This window comes from Mus caroli, chromosome 8 (genome assembly GCF_900094665.2).
Source record: "Mus caroli chromosome 8, CAROLI_EIJ_v1.1, whole genome shotgun sequence".
Taxonomy (NCBI): Eukaryota; Metazoa; Chordata; class Mammalia; order Rodentia; family Muridae; genus Mus; species Mus caroli.
Genome location: NC_034577.1, coordinates 64,794,115 through 64,805,843, shown reverse-complemented (window position 1 = coordinate 64,805,843; position 11,729 = coordinate 64,794,115). Strand labels below are relative to the sequence as shown.

At 46.7% G+C, this 11,729-nt stretch overlaps 1 protein-coding gene across 1 annotated transcript; it reads right to left on the bottom strand.

Annotated features, from left to right (window-relative positions):
- Positions 1–7,195: 7,195 nt before the first annotated feature.
- F2rl3 (F2R like thrombin or trypsin receptor 3) lies at positions 7,196–9,431 on the bottom strand. The gene is made up of 2 exons (XM_021171004.1): positions 9,067–9,431; positions 7,196–8,822 (listed from the first exon to the last, which is right to left on the bottom strand). The coding sequence occupies exons 1-2, from the start codon at positions 9,176–9,178 to the stop codon at positions 7,750–7,752; spliced, it is 1,185 nt and encodes a 394-aa protein (XP_021026663.1). The 5' UTR covers positions 9,179–9,431; the 3' UTR covers positions 7,196–7,749.
- Positions 9,432–11,729: the final 2,298 nt, after the last annotated feature.

Genomic DNA, 11,729 nt, shown 5'->3' with positions numbered 1-11,729 from the left:
GGCCTAGTAGGCCATCACTGGAAAGAGAGGCCCATTGGACTTGCCAACTTTATATGCCCCAGTACAGGGAAATGCCAGGGCCAAGGGGTGGGGGTGGGTGGGTGGGGGACTGGGGGGGGAGTGTATTGGGGACTTTTTGGATAGCATTGGAAATGTAATTGAGGAAATTACCTAATTAAAAAAAATTTTTTTTATTGGTTAAAAAAAAAAAAAGAAAAAAATACACATGTAGAGGTGAGGGTTCTGTGCCACAGAACTTGGTAAAAGTCATTTGAGTGTTGATTATCTTCATTTTCCAACTTTTCCGAACATTTTACTATTTTAAAAAGGATTTTTTAAAAAATAATAAGTATTGTTTGTTAGGATTAGAACTTGACTAGAAAAACATGGGGCCAGAAATTTGGCTTAGTGTAGTAGAAAGCTCGTCTCACATGCATGAGAATCTTTGTTCCATCTCCAGTATGGGAAAGGAAGAAAGGAAGATTGGCATGAGATCTTCTATACTGTGGTGTTTTTTTTATTATTATTATTATTTTATTTTACTTTTAATTCATTTTTTACACTCAATATTCCATTCCCATCCCCCATCCACCCTCTGACAACTCCATGTCCCACACCTGCTCCTCACCCCACCCCCCTCTCCACGTGGATGCCCTCCCCCTCCCCCACCCCACCTGACCAGATTGTCCAGGTTGTCCATAAACAGAATACAGTGGAGATTAACTCTTGAACCAGCAGGGAGCCACTGCTTATAAAACACCAACAGCCTTGACACTAAGGTTGTCGACTGACCAACCTATTTGGACTGAACAGTGGATTATGGTAAAGTAAAAATTACAGACACTAGAACAGCTAGTCCAAGAGCAGCTGGAGGTCAAACACATAGAGGAATCTATCAGCCAGAAACTCTCCTGTATTTGTCATCAAAAAGAAATCCGGCTAATAGAGGATGTTAACACATCTGAGAGCAGTCAATAAAATTATTCAGCCAATGGGTTCCTTGCAGCCTGCAATCCCACTCCTTTCCTTGTTACTGAAGGAACAGCCTATCACAGTGACTGATTGAAAGGACTGTTTTTCATGATCCCTTTACAACTACAAGGAAGAGAGATTTGCCTTAACAGTTCCCACATTTATCCACTCAATGCCAACCAAAAGGTACCAACTGGAAGTTCTGCCACAAGGAATGTTGAATAGTTTAACCTTATGGCAATATTTTGGACAACAGCTATTGAAATAATTTGTAAAATATTTCCTCAGCCCATAATTTACCATTATATGAATGATATTTTGCTGGCTGATTCAAATAGAGATTCCTTAGAACAAATGTTTGATGAGGCAAAAAAGAGTTTGCCTTCTTGGGGATTACAAATGTTCTCGAAAAACTACAAGGAAGAAATTCTGTTAATTACCTAGCATATATGATAAATCTGCAGGAAATTCAAAAACAAAATATACAAATTAGAGATTAGCTGAATGTTTGTTTTTTCGAGACCGGGTTTCTCTGTATAGTCCTGGCTGCCCTGGAACTCACTCTGTAGGCCAGGCTGGCCTCGAACTCAGAAATTTGCCTGCCTCTGCCTCCCGAGTGCTGGGATTAAAGGCATGTGCCACCACGCCCAGCTGGCTAAATGCTTTTAATGATTTTCAAAAATTATTAGGAGATATTAACTGACTTTGGCCTATAATTGTTTGGCTACTCAAGAGCTGAGTAATTTATCTCAAAACTTGAAAGATGATAAAGAATTAAATAACACAAGACAAATATCAGCTGAAGCTGTAAAGGAATTGGCTGCAACTGTAGTGGTTTGGCCTAATGCTGCTTATATTCTAATGATGTTTTGGGCCCACAAAACTACTCTAAAGACAAGAGAGTCTGTAAATAAGACACTGAGTGACCCTCCCCCAGTTAACTCTGATTGGCAAATAAAGATGCAGACAGCCAATAGCTGGGAAGAAGGGATATAGGTGGAGTTTAGGTTTCCAGGGCTGCTCTAAGCCAGGAAGAAACCCCATACCAGGATTTTAAAATATTTTTTACTCCACTAATAGAAAATTACAGAATGCCTGTATAGATCTTACTGACCCAATGATGGCTTATATTTTAGTTATCTTGCCTTCTACTTATTCTCCCACATCCCCACAGAGGGAAGATTATATCTTAGAATCAATATTTTTTAGCACAAAAAAAAAGAGTAAAAACTTAAAGACTTATATAGAAAATGTCTGTGAACTGATTCTAAAAGGAAAAATCAGAGTTCATCAATTAGCTAGAATAGATCCATCTGAGATTGTGGTACTTCTTATGAATACTGAGATTGCCTCATAGTATAGAAAATGAATATTAACAAAGAACAAAGAACTTGCAGTAATTGGGGGGGGGGGATTAACCATAAATACCCCCAAAGCAAGTGACTTCAGTTTATACAAAGAAACATTTGGATTCTCCCTCCTAGGGTAAAAGTGACACCAATTTCTAGAGTCCTTATATTTTATACTAATGCAAATCAACCAGGAAAGGCAGGATATAAGTTAGAACTCAACCAGGAAAGGCAGGGTATAAGTTAGAACTCAACCAGGAAAGGCAGGGTATAAGTTAGAACTCAACCAGGAAAGGCAGGGTATAAGTTAGAAAACACAGGGAAGGTGGTTGAGAGCCCTTAGAACTCAATTCAAAAATCAGTTGTTTGTAATTCTTATGGTGTTATTAGATTTTCATAATCTCTTAATATAATAATAGACTCTCAGTATCCAGAGAGTTGCTTTGTATATAGAAACTGATGAATTTATTCAGCATGATTCTGAACTGACTTAACTGTTTATTCAACTGCAGTGAGTGGTAGGAAATAGAGATCATCCATAATATATAACACATACCATATTTCATGTGGGTCTACTAGGCCTTCTAACTCAAGGGAATGATGATATTGACTAGCTATTGATAGGAAATGGGATTGGGGCTTCAGAATTTCATTTAAAACACCTTGTTAATAGCAAAGGTTTAAAAAAAAAAGTGTTTTCTATTACTTGGCAGAAAGCCAAGGAAATTGTGAAGGCATGTCCTATTTTTTCTATATATAACCAAATTCCATTACTGACAGGGAGTAAACCTAAACTCACCCAAAGAAATGCAATTTGGCAAATATATGATTCAGTTTACAGATTTGGTAAACTGAATAGAGTACACCATACTATAGAAACATAATCAGGATTTCAATGCACAACTGCCTCAACTTTTAAAAAGGCTGATCCTATAATTACACATTTATTACAATTCATAGCCATTATGGCAATACCTAGGAAAATTAAGACTGACAATGCTCCAGCACATGTCTCTAATAAAATGGAATGATTTTATACATATTTTGGTGTAAAAACTATTACAGGTTTACCAAACAATCCTACAGGACAAGCACTCATAGAGAAATCCAATCATACTTTAAAAGACATGCTTAACAAGCAGAAAAGTGTAACAAAGACCTCCCAGAGGTAGATTACATAATGTTTTATTAAGTTGTTTTTTGAATGATAACAACAACAAAAAAAGCTACAGCTTCGGAGAGACATTGGATTATTGGGGGAGGGAGGGAACTGCTGAACCTACCAGCCTGTTTATGTCCTAACCTCAGAATAGAAAACAAGAAATGTGTTACACTGGGGGAGAGAGGTCATGCCTATATTTCCACAGGAAAAGAAAAGCTTTGAGTTCTTTCCAAACTGATAAAAATCACACATGACAGGGGCTGACCTCCTGATGATCTCAACTATATAGACAAGAAGAAAATTAAAGGGTCAAACAAACTGGCAATGTTCAACGTCAAACCCTCTATTAAAACAAGTCAGAAACTGACTGGGACATTATATATCTCCAGCCAGAACTTCAGCTTTCATGGCCAGTAAGTCCTGTTGGCTACCAAATTCTCAGACTTGTTATTGCATATCATAACAGCATGAATAGAGATTTGTGTTGCAGTTTGATTGTATGATCAAACTAGCTTCTAAAGAAAGGCAGTTGTTTTTCAGTTGCTGACAGAAAGCATGAAATCGACCTTAATTATTCTGTACATGCTGCATGTTCACACAGATGTCTTTACAGTACTATGTATTGCTTGTAAAGTTTGAGTATGGCAGAATAGAAGACCAGGAGGGCCACCCTGACAGGCTTCGTCCTTGGGGATGCTGAGATGCAGAGATATGTTTTTCCAGCTCCCTGCTTGATCCTGCCTTACCGTCATTGAAGCTTTTCCCTCTAAAGACTTGCTTCTCGGACATTTTCAGAGCAGCTAGGTCATTTGGTCCTGCCTTTCAGACTGTTCAAATCATTTGTTCACATCAAAGCTCTATTTATACCTGCACATTCTCAGCATTCATAGACTGGATAACAAATGCTATAGCTAACTAGCTTTCTTTTGTAGTTATTAATCATTTTATTCAAATTAATCATTTACATTTCAAATGATATCACCCTTCCCGGTTACCCCTCCACAAACCCCCATTCCATTCCCTTCTCCCCCCTCCCATTTGCCTCTATGAGTATGCTCTTCCTCCCATTCACCCACTCCTGCCTCACCCCTCTAGCATCCCCAGGACCAAAGGCCTCCCCTCCCATTGATGTCAGATAAGGCCATCCTTATCTGTATCTGGAGCCTTGGATCCCTCCTTGTATATACTTTGGTTGGTCATTTAGTCTCTGAGAGCTCTGGGTGGTCCAGTTAGTTGATATTGTTCTTCCTATGGGGTTGCAATCCCCTTCAGCTCCTTCAGTCCTTCCCCTTACTCTTCCATTGGGGTCTCCAGGCACAGTCTGGTGGTTGCCTGTGAGCATCTGCAACTGTATTAGTCAGGTGCTGGTAGAACAGCCATATCAGGTTCCTGTCAGCAAGTACTTCTTGACACCAGCAATAGTGTTTGTGCTCAGGGCCCATGTGCAGGGAGGTGGAGCACAGTTCCTCCTGAATTTGTAGAAGCCATTTTTGTTGCCCAACCTTCCACAACCAGGACATATCCCTTCTGACTCCAGAAAGGGTTTGCCCTTGAGATCAGACCAGAGGCAAAGGGCAGAAAAGTCAAAGTCAGAAGACAGCAGTCAGGACAGAGGGCAAGGAGGAGCAGCGGGGAGGGATATGGGGAGGTGTGAGGCCTGTGTAGTATTGGGACAGCTCATAGAGTTGTACAGGGTGGCCTCCCTGGTGTTGGGGTGTTGCTCAGTTTCTGGGCAGATCTGTGTTGTGGATGGGCCTGCTGCTGTTCTTGTGAACCAATCACCTAATGAATAAAGGAGCCAATCACTGGGCGAGTGGGCAGGGCTTCTGAGTTGTAGAAAGGAGGAGAGGTAGCAGGACAGAGTTAGGTCCTTCTGGAACAGGACAGCAGAGGGTTAAGATGTAGCTGCTAGAGTTTCCCTGTATCCTGGCGGATCCACAAGGATTTGCCACCAGAGGAATCAGATTTTCATAAGGCTCACAGGACTAGGTTTTAGTTGTTGCGCCCAGAGATTGAGTTACCGTTGTTTCTGAACTAAGTTTGTATTTTCTTTCATGTGACAGCTCTTCTGGGTCTAAGAGAGAAAGGTACAGCCAGTAAAGTGTGGGTTTGCCAGATGTGTACCACAAAGGCCATGGGGAATTTAAAGCATGGGGTTGGCATGGTAACGACCCACCAGTGGGAACCTAGGGAACTAGGTGGAGATGTTTTGGAGTTCCAGGCCAGAGAGTCTCCATGAGATAAAACAGGTTGAAGGCACAAGCGGAGGAATGTGCCCGTTCATCTTTTTTAATATTTCCAGAAACAGATCTTTGAAGATCTTTCCACAGTTTTCAAGTTTCGATCTGCAGTAGGACCCAGTGGTCCCAAGAGTCCCTTAAGGCACATATTCAAGACTTCCAAACTTCAGAGCAAGTTCTGACCCTTGAACTACAGATTGGTGTCAGTCTTGGGGTTTGAGAGTTGCCATGTGCAGTTAGCTGCCCTCTCCAGAGATTGTCCCCACTACCTCCCCTTTCTGTCCCAAGCATAGCCACCACTGTCCCAGAGCTTGCACTCTGTGCTGGGCCAAGAATAAGCTGGCACGTGGTCTGCTCAGAAGAACCTGCTCACACTGCACCACAATACAATGCTATGGGCTGGACCACTTGCAGACCCCTCACCCAAGTCCATGTCTCCTAGCATCTGGAAGATGCTGTCCTTCTAGCAGATCTGAGGGCACTCTTCATAGATGCCACATACCTGAAAGGCCAAGACCCAAGACTGCTATACCCTGGGAAGTTGGTCATCCACACAGATGGAACTCAGCCCTGTTATCCTGGAAGAGGTCCTATGCCTGCTGCTGTAGAGACCACTAGGTCACTAGTAAGTACAAGCTGATCTCCACACACCCTGCAGTTTTCAGCCTTCTGCAAATAATGCAATATAGGGCTAGTTTTCTCTCATGCAGGATCTGGCTACAGACAACACAGTGGCTCAGTGACCGGCCCCCTGAGGCACCAGTAGTCCTCCTGCAGCTCACCTTTAGGGTTGGGTGAAGACAAGATACTAATCTTGGACATAAGGGACTGTCATGCATGCCACAGCACATGTGTGAAGGTCACAGGTCAAGTTGCTAGAGTGGGTTCTCTTCTACCATGTGAATCCAGGCAATCAAACTCAGGTCCATAGCCATTACTCCCCTAAGCCATCTTGCCAGACCCTGAGAGATTCATTAAGTGCAGGGACCCCAAGAGCAGAGCTAAGAAGTCAGGTGGGCCTAGGAATCCTCATTCTCCCCTTGCAGCATCTTAAGACAAATAGTAGAGTGGTGTGAAGGACCCATGTGCCTTTAAAAAGTAAGCAAAGAAAGAAAGCAAGGTGGCTCAGTGGGTAGTACCTGCTGTGCATGCATGAGGACCAGAACCCATGTAAAAGCCAGGTGTGGCATACATGGGAAAAAGATGCAGGGAACTTGCTGGCAGACCAGCCTAGCCACAGACATTGAGTTTCAATCTGCTGAGAAATCTAATCTCGTGGGGTGGAGGCCCATTGAGATGGCTCGGCAGTTAAGAGCATCTGCTGTGCTTGTTGAGAACGGGGGTTCCATCTCCAGCACCCATGCGACACCTCATAACTAGCTATAACTCCAATTCCAGGAGATCTGACCCTCTTATGACCTTTGTGGGCACCAGGCACACATGCAGGCAGAATACACACACACCACACAAAAATATATAGCATTTTTAAAAAAATTTAATGGTAGAGAAGGAATTGAGGTAGACACCCATCATCCTTTGGCCTCTCTGTGTACCCACAGGCACATACAATATATATGTGCAGACACATTTACACTGTGCAGACACATGCTAAGCACAAAGGTTTGAAGTTCTAAGAGGCACCTTGACAAAATCAGGGTGTCTAGGGCTGGATCCCCTGAAGCTCTAAGGGAAACTCCATTCTGGTTTCTCAGCATCCTCTAGCTAGTGACCTCATAACTCCTTTCTGCCTCTGGACTCTCACATAGCCCAGCCTAGCTCCAAATTCACTACAGTCAAAGATAATCCTGAACTCCTGATCCTCTTCTCCACCTCCCTAGTGCTGGAGTGACAGATGTATAGTACCCAGACCTTTTACAAAAGCATTTCCAGTGGACCTCAGCTCCACTAATGAAGGTCGCACCAACTGCATATCCAAATAAGGTCATGTCCTGAGGGTTCAAGAGGGATGTAGTTTAAGGGGAGATCCAGTCAAGCCAGAATGCCCCCTTCCCATCTCAGCTACCAGTCACAGAAGTGTAGAGGAGCAAATGGCAGTCCCTCGGCTTCCAGCCTCCCTGGAGGCCTGAGAGGAGCTGCTGGCTTCCGGCTGGCGACACAACATAGCGCGTACCTTCTCCCTGAACTCACGGGACACATAGTAGTAGATGAAAGGGTCTACGCAGCTGTTGAGGGTGCTGAGTGCCAGGCTGGGCACATAGGCCCCATAGAGATTGCCCCAGGCCTCAGGGCTTGGGTTTGAATAGTGCAGCACCAGCAGCACATTGCTAGGTGTGAAAGAGGCCACTGCCGAGAACAGTACCAGGGCTGTCAGTCTGAGTGCATGGCTGTAGCGCTGGCCATTGGCTGCCAGTGCACGAAGGGTGGCCCCATAGCACAGGCCCATGGCCAGCAGTGGCACGAAGCAGCCCAGGACAGCCAGGCAGGTGAAGGCCGGTCTCCAGTGGGAGGTCTGCTCAGCCAGGGGCAATGCATCATGACACAGCATGCGATCAGAGCCAGCTAATCGGAAGGTCTGCCGATGCAGAGTGAGAGGCAAGGCCAGGGTGGCTGCAGAGAGCCAGGCCACCAAACAGAGTCCAGCAGTGAGGCGTTGACCACGCAGTGCACGGGCCCGCAAAGGATGCACCAGGGCCAGGTATCTGTCCAGGCTGACTGCAGCCAGTAGCAACACTGAACCATACATGTGGCCGTAGAGGGCAGCTGTGGCCACCCGGCAGGCAGCCTCCCCAAATGGCCAGCGCTGGCCACGCAAGTGGTAAGCCAGTCGTGGTGGCAGCACCAGAGCCAACAGCAGGTCAGCCACTGCCAGGTTCATGAGCAGAATGGTGGATGGCAAGCGTGGCACCCTTGTGGCCAGCACCCACAGCGCCAGCCCATTGGCAGGCAGCCCCACAGCCACCACAAGCCCATAGAGGGCAGGTACCAGCCTTGTGGGGACCCACCCCAGCAGCAGTGCTTGAGAGCTGGCCGGGAGCTCCAGCGTGTCACTGTCGTTGGCACAGACCTTGCCCGGGTAGCCTCGTGGATTAGGCTTGTCTGAGGACTCCTTGAGTTCTACTGTGGGACCCAGAGGGCCTTCTGTGGGAGAGAGGGGACATCAGTCAACCACTGCCCTGCCCTGCCTTTGGGGATACAAGATGAAGGAGAGTAACCTTGAGAGTCTCAGGCATTGTGGGTGCCTCAGTGTCCCCACTCCAGCACTCAGTTAATGGAAGGATACAACCCAGCCCCAAAGGCATGGAGTTTAGGGACCTAAGACTGTAAGCCCGCTCAGCAATAGCTCCATTTCTGATCCACCCCTTTAAGGGACACAGTCACTCACCATGGCTTCCCCTGGTACTCTCTACATCATCGTAGATGCTGGGGGTCTGGATGCCCTCTGCCAGGCTGATGCTGAGCCCCAGCACCAAAGGATACAGCAGCGGCCAGCACATGCTGCCAGGATCAGACACTTTCTGGGCTGCAGCCTGGGACTTCCTGCCCTGTCAACTCCACCCTCGGCTTCCGGAGTCCTTGTGGGGAGCAACTGTACCTTTGGGGGAGATAATCCTACAGCAGGGCTCCCACCCCCATAGACCCACTGGGATCTTCTTGCTCACCCTGGAGCCCATCGAAGGTCCCTGTGTGCACTCAGGAGGTCTGGGTATCCTGCCTAGGTCTCTCTCTCCAAAATGTCTCATAAAGAACTGGGCCAAGGATGAGAGAAAAGAGTCCTAGGCTTCAGCCTTACTCCCCACCCCCTACCAAATCTCCACAACATCCCCCACCTCACCCAGCCCAGGAAACATCTGTGGATCAAGTGGCCACTTCCTGCTGGCTAGTCACACAGCTCCTGTTTAGATAACAATCCAGCCTTCCTCCAAGTCATCACCATGTGGGATTCTTAGCCCTTCCAGAAGCCACCCACTACTTCCTATCTGTGGCTGGCAAGACAATAACTCATCCCAGTGCATCCTGGCTCTGTTAAAGCAGACCAACAAGAGACAGCAAGATGCCAGCAGGTGAAGAAGGTGCTTGCCACCAAGCCTGATGGCCTGAGTTCAATATGCAGGGCCCACAATGTGGAGGGAGAGGGTGAACTCCCACTCTCTGGCTCTGTCCTCTGGCTTCCATATGTGCATCTTGGCATCTGAATACACACACAAGCACACATACACATAAATTAGGGTGGTCATGGTGGCACAGCCTTTAATCCCAGCACTCTAGGAAGCCAAGGTAGGCAGATCTCTGTGAGTTCAAGGATAGCCTGGTCTATGTAATAAGTTCCAGGACAGCCAGGACTACATAGTGAGACCCTGTCTCCAGATGGGCAGACAGACAGATGTAAGTGAAAGCTAAAGCCATATCAACAATTGTCGTTGTCCAGAGTACCCTAAATCCTCTTGGGTGATGTGCTGGCTGGTTTTGTGTATCAACTTGACACACACTAGAGTCATCAGAGAAGAAGAAGCCTCAATTGAGGAAATGTATCCATGAGAGTCAGCTGTAAGACATTTTCTCAACTAGTGATCAATGGGGGAGAGCCCAGCCCATTGTGAGTGGTGCCATCCCTGGTCTGGTGGTCCTGGCTTCTATAAGAAAGCAGGCTGAGCAAGCCATGGGGAACAAGCCAGTAAGCAGAACCCACCCCTCCCTGGTCAGAGGCATCAGCTCCTGCTTCCAGGTTCTGCCCTGTGGAAGTTCCTGTCCTGACTTCCTTCAGTGATGAACAGTGATATAAAACTGTAAGCCAAATAAACTTGTTCCTTCTCAACCTGCTTTTTGGCCACAGCGTTTTGTTGCAGCAACTGAAACCCTAAGATGGGGCCACCCTGCCATCTGGATGCCTCTCTTGTTCCAGCTCCTTGCCAGGAGTAAAGTGAGATTCAGGAACGAGGCCCCTGTGTGAGCGTGGGGTCTATGCCCTTCCATAGATCTGATGCTGAATGCCTGCTGTAAGGCATTCAGTGTAAGTGTTTGAGTGTGAGGTCCCTTGGAGGCACCAGTCACTGGCCCTCAAAGCTCCAGGTGTGACCTGTGCAGTAGGTGGCCTGACCTCAGCAGAGGGCCCTGAGCTGCCTTGGTGCCCTAGACACCTTGGGGAGTTGTTACAGGCACTGCTCAGTCGGGGACTCTGTGTTCAGATGAGGTGGTGGGCAAGTCTGTTATCTCAGCATTTGGAGGCTGAGGCAGGAGGATTGCAATTTTGAGTGCAGCCTGGGCTGTGTGATGACAAACAGTCCACAATAACTGGTTGGGAGAGGGTTGGTATGGAGATGTTACTGTGAAATCATAAGGACCTGAGTTCAAATCCCCAGCACCCATGTAAGAAAGCTGAGCATGGCAGAGCACATCTGTACACCACAGCTGAAGACAGAGGGGTCCTGAAGGTTCACTGGTCAGCACACATAGCCCATCAGTGAGCTCCAGGTTCAGAGAGACACCCTGTCTTGAAAATAAAGTTGAGTGCTAGGGGAAGATACAGCACTTAGACCTCTGCCCTCTGCATGCACATATACAAAGCTTTCCGCAAAGGGGTGGGGAAGGGAGAGAAGAGACTGAGGTTCAGAGAGGCAGGTACACACATATCTGAGGGAGTGGAGCTCAATGCCACTCTGCATGCTGAAAACCCAGGTTCATGCCCAGCAATGTAAAACACAAGTCTGCTTTCAAGGACCCCTGTGCCCTTGGGGGAAAAGGCTAGTCTCAGAGGGTGTGCTGGATTCTGGTGGCCAAAGTGTAGAAACATGAAACCAATTTAGGATGGAGGGGAAAAGGCCAGCACAGCCATTTTCAGCCTCATAAGCCCTAAGCTAGCAGGATGTGAATGAGCACTCCTGTAGGTTAGGCCCTGGAGTGGAAACAGGCTTGAAATCCCAGGGGTATGGAGGATCCAGCCTTCTCAGGGACAACCAGGGAATGGAGGTTTGGTAAGTGTATGTGACCCAAAACCTTCTGTGTCTGGAGCTGAGGCTAGTGCCACACACACACACACACACACACACA